Here is a 9,282-nt window from a genome sequence, read left to right as displayed (position 1 = left end):
AAGGGAAGAAACGGAGCTCTGCAGGAATGCCCCAGTGCAAGGCTGGTCCCTTTCCCACCCCCTTCTCACCTCCCCCAGGCAGCTGGGAACAACCTCTCCCTTTGTCTGAGCTTCTTGTACAGAATAATCCTCCTTATGGACAATGTATTCTCTGTGCCCTGTGGACACAGGAGCCATGTGAGCTGATCCCAGCACCAGGCAGGACGGAGGCGGAATCCTTCCAAATGCCCACCCTAGGTCAACTCCTGATTACTGTTCAGAGAAACTACCAAGGGATGTACATTTTATTCCATCTGTTCCAGATTTGGGGGGCTAGCCTATTGAAGTTTAGCAATGGGCCAGGAGTAGGGCTGGGGGCTGTGGTCCCTCTCTGGTTCAGTCTGGAGGGTTCACTGTACCAACCTATGGAGGCTCGATGTGGCTCTGGCCCGTCAGCTTTGAACACACAGGGGCTAACACTTGGAAGGGGTTTGCCACCCTGCGGATGGGGCTTTCTAACTGGAACAGAAGGTGAATTCCAATCCATCTGATAGGGCCATAGCACCCATTGCTCCAACATGTGTTTTGTCCCACAGGACAAACTTCCTCTCTTCTTCCCTTTAACTTATCTCTCTTTTGTTCTTGAGCTCCTGTGAGTCTCTGAGGCAGGGCCTGGGTCTCTGTTGTCATCTCTTTTTTTTTTTTTTTTTTTGCGGTACGCGGGCCTCTCCCGTTACGGAGCACAGACGTGCAGGCTCAGCGGCCATGGCTCACGGGCCCAGCCGCTCCGCGGCACGTGGGATCCTCCCAGACCGGGGCACGAACCCGTGTCCCCTGCATTGGCAGGCACACTCTCAACCACTGCGCCACCAGGGAAGCCCCTGCCTGCTTCTTGACTGTTGTTATTCTCCTTAACCCTGTCCTTAACCCTCTTTTCTTATTCTACCTGCTCTCCTTGTGACCTTGTACATAACTCAAACAGGTTTTATTTTCAGCCCAGACCTCTTTGCTGACTTGCAGATGCCTATGGGGTATCTCTGCCTATATGATCCACAAGTACCTCAGGTTCTGAATGTCCAAATCCAATCATCTTTCCCTTCAAACCTGTTTCTTTTCTCACAACCTAGGTGTGACCTAAGCCAGGTCTATGGAATCCATCCTAAACACCACCACCCCCAAATCAGTCAGATACTAAATCCTGTCAATTCTGTCTCCCCGGGATCCTGCCCTGCAGTTTAGGCCCTGGGCCTCTCACCCTAAAAGTATTGTTCAGACTCCCTGTATCCAGTCTTGCCCACTCCAACTCATCTTCCATATGGCTGCCAGATACATCTATCTAAACTGCAGGTCTGATCACATTACTCCCTTGATTAAAATCCTTTTGATAGTTTCCTTCCCATGTTTCTCAAACTGGGGTCCACATACCTGGCAGGTTGGTAGGGGCAGTGTGCTAAGCATACTGAAAGTCGCAGGATAAAAATCATCCTAGAGGGACTTCCCTGGTGGTCCAGTGGGTAAGACTCCATGCTCCCAATGCAGGGGGCCCGGGTTTGATCCCTGGTCAGGGAGCTAGATCCCACATGCGTGCCACAACTAAGAGTCCGCATGCCACAACTAAGAAGTCTGCATGCCGCAACAAAAATCCCGCGTGCTGCAGCTAAGACCCGGAGCAGCCTGAATAAATAAATATTTAAAAAAAAATCATCCTAGAATGCCCATTTTACTCGAGGGTAAATAATTTAAACAGAATGCAGAATTATCATGCATGCAGTAAGAGAAAATAGACTTCAAAGAATTCCTACCAGTCTGAAGGGCTTCATAATTTGCCATTAGATTCTCTGGGGATATTTCTTTCTTCTTCCTTTTTTTTTTTTTATTTTTCACATTTACTTCAGTGGAAGTTTGAAAAACAGCTCAGATTTCCTGGAAAGGCAAGTAGGATTCTGTGTGATCTAGCCCCTGACTTCTGACTTATTTTCTGTATTGTCCTGACATCCACTTCAAACTGCTTGAAGCTTCCTGAATGTAACAGACTCCATTCCTTTAGTCCCACTGTTCCCTCTGCATGGAACATTTTGCCCCATCGTTCTGTGATGACTACTCAATCTTATCTTTCAAAATTCAGCTCACGTGTCACTCCTCTGTGAAGCTTTCCAACAACCCAGTCTGTCTACAACCCAGTGCTGCTCCCACCAGGTAAGGTCAACGACCTCCTATTTTCCGCTCCACATTTGTACCTTGTGCAAACTTATTCTAGCTCCTGCTGCTCTTTATTGTCCCCCAAGTTCAAGCACCCCGAACTGCCAAGGTTTGAATCCAGTTCTTCTGTCTGGGAGCCATATGATCTTTGGCAAGAAATGTGCATGCCTGGCATATACTATGGCATCTGGACCATCATAAACATGTTATGTGGTAGTTGCTGCTATTATTATTATTATTAGGTTGACTTTGGAGAGAGAGTATAATGTAGCATTTTGGTTAAAAGAGCAGTTTCTAGTGCCAGACTGCCTCGGTTCAAATTCTAGCCGTGCCACTGACTAGCTGTGTGGCCTTAGGCAAGTTGATTTACCTCTCTGTGCCTCAGTTTCCTTATTTTGTGGGATGCTGTGAAGTTTAAATACATTAATATCTACAAAGTGCTTAGAATAGTGTGCCTGACAATAGTAGAAGCTCAATAAATATTAACTGTCTTCAGGGTAGTGTCTAGAAGTCTGCTGTCAGTAGTTGTTGCTTAAGTCAATGATTGACCAGTCCCTCTATGAGGAGGTAACTCTTCCTCCCTCTGCAGCTCATCTGTGCATACAGCTATGCTCACGTGTCAGGAGAGACCCTCTGGGCACGTTTCATCCCCCACAATGTGCAGAACAGGCACTGGAACATTTTTATATTGGTTTGCCTGATGTGATAAGTCATTTTCAAATCTAGTTATGTGAACTTTCTCGCACTTAGTTGTCACCTACACTATTCTATTAAAGCCCAGTTTGATCTCTAAAATTGTGTGATTTTGATTTGAGATCAGATGACAAGCTCCCTCACTGGCAGTGTTCCTTTTCCTCCCTTCTAAACTGTGTCTGTTCCCTGTCCACACCAGCTGAAGACTCAGTTCCACAGTCTGCCTACATCCCGTCTCTAAAAGAGGCCCTTCACCACTCAGAGGTCTCTCTGTGCAGCTGGGATGTGTTCTCTCCTCTGTCTGTGCTTACTTAATCCGGGCTCAGGTCTTCACGGGTGGCTGTGTGATTCACTGGGCATCACAAACAAGAGCTCCATGCTTGCCTCTTCCTCACACTCACCACCAGTGCTTTAGGCCTTGTTTTGCCATGGCAACGTCCTGGTTCTTGCCACTGTACTCTAAGCTATCGGCAACACCTGCAGGTCAGGTGCTGTCTCACACCTCCATACCTAACACATGCTCTGCCCTCTCCTTGGTATGTCTGCCCTCTCTTTTTCCTGCTCCAAACCCCTGTTCACCTAGTGAACAATTCATCCTCCCAGTGGCACCTACTTCTGTAAAGTCTTTACCACCTCCTCCCCTGTACACTTGACCATTCTTAAATTATACCTGACCTGGACACTTATCCATTGTGTGACCTTAGGCAAGTTACTTCACTTCCAAGAACCTCAATCTCTACCTCTGTAAAATGGGATTATAGCACCGACCTCAGAAAGGTAACTTCCACCGAGCATATTTAAAATTCAATTTAAACCTGTAAATAGCTCTTAATTTTCTACAGGATAAAGTCCAAGCTTCTTAGAAGAGCACACAAGGGCCTCCAGGCATATAGTTAGCACTGAAATGCTAATACTATTCTTCTCCTACTCTCTCCTGAGCAATCTCATTTTTATCACATGGTATATTTGATTGCAACATATTACAGTTAAACCAGCTTAACTGAAAGAGAGAGAGAGAGAGAGAGAGAGAGAGACCCAACTGGATTTGGGTTATACGGATGTGGAGTTGAAGGGTGACCAGCTCCAGGTGGGTCAGGGGCTCCAGTGTCATCTAGGCTATCTGTCTCTGCGTTTCTCCACTCTACCGCATATAGCTCATCCCATGAAAGAACTCTGATTGTTGCTGCTTGGATTCTGTGCTATTAGGAGCATTGGGGGAAGTGGAGAGAACACCATGATTAAAAGGCCAGTGGAGCGGGACAGGAATTCCTTAAAGGAAATGAAAGCAGGGGGATGGGACAGTATCTGTATACAACCAGACCTACAGCTACTACAGTCCACTTTGTGTGGTTTCATCTCTACAGACAATCCGCAGATATTTTTTCCCCCGAACCCTGTCCTCTCTCCTAAGCTTACAGTACTGTGTTTCAGATTGCCTGGGGAATGTGCCATCCTTCCTCAAACTCCGGATGTCCCAAACTGCATTCACTTCCTCCATCCTGCTCCACCTGCATTATCCAGCATGCCAACCTTGCTGTCAGTTCTGGGTCCTCTCTCTGCTCTATCCCCTCTTCTTCCTTCTCACTCCGTTGCTCTAGGTTAGGCCCTCACGGTGTCACACCTGTGCCTCTGAGCTGGTCTCCCACCTGCTCTCCCTTCCTCTGCTTTCCTCTTGATAATCTCACTCTCACCAGGTTTTTCTTTATCAGTAACAATGGGGATCATACCAACCCCTTAAAAATCTTCCGGGACATCCCAGTACAAATAAAACTCCTCAGTCTTTCATTTAAAACACTTCATGATTTGGGGCCAACCTCCTTTTTAACCTAGCATATGAAGGCCTTTCACTCACCATATCCTTTAGCCAAACAAAATCACTTGCAATTCTCTACTCCAGTCCTGTGCTTCCCTCCATCCATCCCTTTGTCCACACTTTTTCCTCAGCTTGGAACATCTATGTTGCTTCCACCTCACTTGCTGTGTGACCTTGAGAAAACCCTTCACCCTTTCTGATTTTGTTTTTTTTTTCCATCTGTTAAGCAGTGATAATAGTACTTACCTTACAGGTAAGTACTTACAGGTAAGTACTTACAGGTAAGTACTTACCTTACAGGACTGAACCATAAGAGCATATGGAAAGCAGCTGGCCCTACACTTGCCAGAGAAAGTATTGAACAGTAAGCTGCGTTTCCTCTTTTCCCCTTTTGGCCCTTCTCCCACATCTTCCAGATCTTGCTAACTCTCTTTCTTCCATCTTGATAACCTCCCCTGGATTGTCCCCTCACCAAAAGCCTTCCCTTTTCTCTCTCCAGAGCTCTTCCTGCACATTCTATCACAGCCCTCTCCCCCAAGCTGAGTTTCTTTACTTCAGTTCAGTGAACACTGAACGATACCCATAATGCGTTGGCATTGGCTACCTACGATGGATCAGACCTTGCTCCTGACCTCTCAAGGGTCCAGGCAATCCCCAAATTCCAGATGGTGTGATGACTATTTGCATGCAGTCTCTCTCTTCTGCTAGCCGGATGTCTTTCCTTCAGCCAAGGTCCCAGCCTTAGGCAGAGGACACTAGTGAGCTAAGGCCCAGGGACATGTAGAATGATTACCTGATGAGCCCTTCACCCTCATCTTCACTCCACTGTCCTCACGGACTCAGCCCTCTGCTCAGCTCCTCTGTGTGTATACTGTGTAGAAAGCGCCCTTTGCCCTTTACAGGATGGGGAAGGGAGAAGCTTGACACAGGCCCTGGGAGGCTGTTTCCCTCTATCTGCCACTCCTGCTGTCTCTCAGCCTCGACCCTCAGTGCCTGTTGTTCTCAGCCAGTTCCCCCGTGTCTCCCATGCCCTGTTCCCTCCACAGCTTCACCTGCTCCCTCCCTCACCCACTCATGCACATACAGGCATACCTTTTCCCATTTTTTTTCTGCTTCTGTGATCTCATTTACCTTTAGTTTTTCTGCAGAAACATATAGAGCTGCATAATCGGGGAAACAGAGTTGTTAGTGTTCATACAGATGGTGGTTTTCAGGCTGAACCTTGGAGACGGTAAATCAGTAGTTTATCTTCTGGGGAAAGAGGATGGAGAAAGGCCCCTCAGACAGCCGTGAGTGAGATGTGAGTCAGAGAGGATGGGGTCAAGGGGACGTTGTCACATCACTTCCCGTTAGTCAGGAAGGCGTCAGGTATTTCAGGGGGAGTTTCAGCTGTTGGGCTGCCTATTCTTCCCTACCCACACGAACACCTGGCCTTTATCCTTATCAAGACAGTTCCTGGACCCCTTCAGCTTCTCCAGTTCATCAGCCTGCCCCTGGTGTAGGTACCCTTCTGCAGACCCTCTTACCTCCAAGGCCTTCATCCTAGCTTCTCTGCAGGTCCCAAATGGTCCCATTTCCTCCCAGTCCACTGACAAAGTTATCCTTCTTTTCTGTATATTTCAGACTGGGAGGTGTTCTCTTGAGCCAAAGGCTAACCCCTCCGTGTGTGCTGGATCTCATTGTCTTCCACACAGCACATAAACACGCTCAAGCCTCTTCCCATTAAAAACAACCCTTAGAATCAATCTGGAGGTGAGAGCCAGGCACTGATATTTTTAAAACTTCCCAGGTGATTCTAGTGAGTAGCCAGGGCTGAAAAAGATAAACAATTAAATCCAAACTTCTTACCAAGCGAGGCATACATGGCTCTTCATAACTGACTCTTGCTGACATTTCCCCCTTAGCTCTACGACCTTTGGGCTGGAGCCACACCAAACTACCCAGAGCTCCCTAAACCTGCCACATCTCCTGCTTCTATGCCTTCACACACATGCTTCCCTCTGCCTGGAATACGTTTCCCTGCCTTCTAGAAAGCATCCTTTAATGCTTAGCTTTGGTGTCATTTCTTTGAAGGCTTCAAGAACTAATCCCCACCTTGGGGTAAAGTGCCCCCCTCGGTGCTCTCTTAACTCTCTGGGTTTATCTCTGTGGGAATACTCACCACACGCTTCTGTAATTGTTAATTTATATGTCTGTCTTCTCGTCTAGACTGTGAGTATTTTGCAGTAACCCCAGGGCCATGGAGATACCATTTGGTAGGACCTGGGTAGGTGGTCTGTATCAGATATTTGAAGACACTTTCTCCTAGGACTAGGACAGGAACTGAAGGAAGTGAGTCTTTGGGCATGTTCATTCATGTAGTCAGTGGGCATTTACTGAGGCATTGCTTTGGTCGTTTACCCGCGTGGTCCAGGTGCGTAATGGATAGTTGAAGTTCTCTATCTCTAACGGACCTCTGGAACTGTTTCATCATTTATAATAGTCTACTTTGTTCATCTCTAGATGGACACTTAGCCCAAAACCTCTCAATAGTGCTCCCTGAACAGTGCTTTGCACACAGTAAGCATTTAGGAAATGTTTGTTAAATGAATGCTCATGAATCTACATACAAGTATATACCTTCTTGCTTCCCCCCTTGTCTATGATATGTCAAGATAGAAGCAGTGCTGAGCACTTTACCTGGGTCATCTCCTTTAATCTTCACAACAATCCTATGAGACAGGTACTGTTGTTCACATTTTATGGAGGTTCAGCCACTTACATTATGTCATAGAGGTACTAACTGGAAGATTTAAATTCAGGCCTTTGGAGTTAGGTGTGACCCCCAAAGCCACTGAAGTATACCTAACACAGTAAATATTTATTGACTCAACAGATAGCGCCACCCCAAGGGAAGTAGAAAGTCTTTTGAATTCTTAATGTTTTCCCCACTTGACTCTGGGTCCCTTGACCTCTCTTCCACTTCACACATTTCTCATTCACTCTAATATTCCACAAACATTGTGGAGGGTCAAATGAGTCTGACATTAGGCCAGATGCTAGAGGTACAGAGACAACTAAAACATAGTGAGGGGGCATGCAGATAATTGCATTGCAGGGAGATTGTGGAAGCGAAGGCAGGGACTGATTTATTGCCTGGGAGAGTGGCTTGTATCTTGTATTGAGTTAGGAGACAAGGCTTGGAGGGGTGGGGGCATATGAAAGACGCTGATATCCTTGGGGAACAGTTGAAGCATAGGACGTGGCCCAGGAGAATAGCACTGGTAGAATGGGAGGCTGAGGGCCAGATCAGGTAGCCCGTCGTGTACCATGCTAAGAAGTTTGAGCCTTCTGAATAGTTGAATTCTTTTGCCATTTCCTTTCAAGCATAGGTACTAATGGGCTAGATCATAGCTGTACTTTGGCTCTGACCTCTTAACTCTAAGACTAAACTTCCACATAGCTAGATCCCACCACCGAGGAATACATTGTTTCTTCCAAACCACCACCTCCTCTGAATTCCACGTGTACATCATACAATCCTGTATGCAGTTATTAGCACTGTTTCAGGAGCTGCTGGAGATACAGATTTCATTTCGCAGAAACCTAGTCCTCACCCCCAGTAGTTCAGTCTAGTTGGTGAGTGTGTGGAGGAGGGAGGGGAGAGCGCACGGAGCCAGACCACACAGCTAAGTGTACAGAGAGGGTCCAGCTGTCTTGGGGAAATCTCCAGTGTCTGCTTCTCCAATCTGTCAGTTTCCAAACCTTCTTAGGTCAGGGTGCTCTCTCACCTGGTCTCCCCGCCAGTACCCTCATCTCATTGGATGCCAGAGCAAAGTGATTGGGCTAGGCAGTAAACCCCATGCAGGGACGGCACCTGCCTTGTTCATTGATGTGCCACCAGCACTTAACCCCGTAGGTGGTCGATAAATATGTGATGAATATTTAACAATACAGGTCTGATTGTAGCCTCCTCAAAACTCTCCAGTCTCCTCTGCTTCCAGAAGAAACCAAACTGCTCCATTTGGCCTTCAAGACCGCTACATTCAGCCACAGCTGGCTTCATTTCCCTTTTTTTCCTTTTACTACCTTGAAGGCCAGTGTAGCCAGTGGTTCACTAACTGTTGCTGCCCCAGGCTACTTGTATTCTCCCACCTCCAGTCCACACAATCCTCTCAGCAACTCCTAACGCTAGGCTCATCCAAGTTTATGCGCTGGTAGGGAAGGCTTCCCCGCGCTGCCTCTCCCGCGGGCTGAGACCTCCCCGCTGCCCCAGTCCGCTCTCCGCACACACACAGGCTGCCTGCAGCCCACCCCTCCGGTCCCACCCTCTAGAAAGGGAGCTCTTTGCGGGGAGGGCTGACCCTGGAACTTTTCCCAGGGTCCCAGGCCGGGTGGACCGGCCACGAAAGAAGCTGTGTTGGTCTTCTTGGTGGATAAACCCCCAGAGGGCCCAGAATGAGGCCATGCGCAGGCTGAATGTCAGGAAGGCGCAGGGTGCAACTGGGGCGGGCCGGGGCCAGGCCGCGCGAGCTGACGGAGATGGGAGGCGATGCGGCGGGAAGGGGTAGGGAGCAGAGGCTGGGCGTGCTTCCTGCCCGGGGCCCTGCGGCCCGCCC

General features: G+C 48.0%; 1 protein-coding gene across 1 annotated transcript in view; it reads left to right on the top strand.

The window, feature by feature from the left end:
- MED8 (mediator complex subunit 8) overlaps window positions 1-1,319 on the top strand; it is an 8,918-nt gene extending 7,599 nt beyond the window's left edge. The window contains exon 8 of the mRNA XM_007468238.1: window positions 1,198-1,319. Within this exon, the coding sequence (XP_007468300.1) occupies window positions 1,198-1,319 (122 nt within the window). The remainder of the gene's footprint in view (window positions 1-1,197) is intronic.
- The last annotated feature ends 7,963 nt before the right edge of the window (window positions 1,320-9,282 follow it).

Source organism: Lipotes vexillifer, unplaced genomic scaffold (genome assembly GCF_000442215.2).
Source record: "Lipotes vexillifer unplaced genomic scaffold, Lipotes_vexillifer_v1.1 scaffold661, whole genome shotgun sequence".
Classification (NCBI taxonomy): Eukaryota; Metazoa; Chordata; class Mammalia; order Artiodactyla; family Lipotidae; genus Lipotes; species Lipotes vexillifer.
This window is presented reverse-complemented; position numbering and strand designations above follow the sequence as displayed.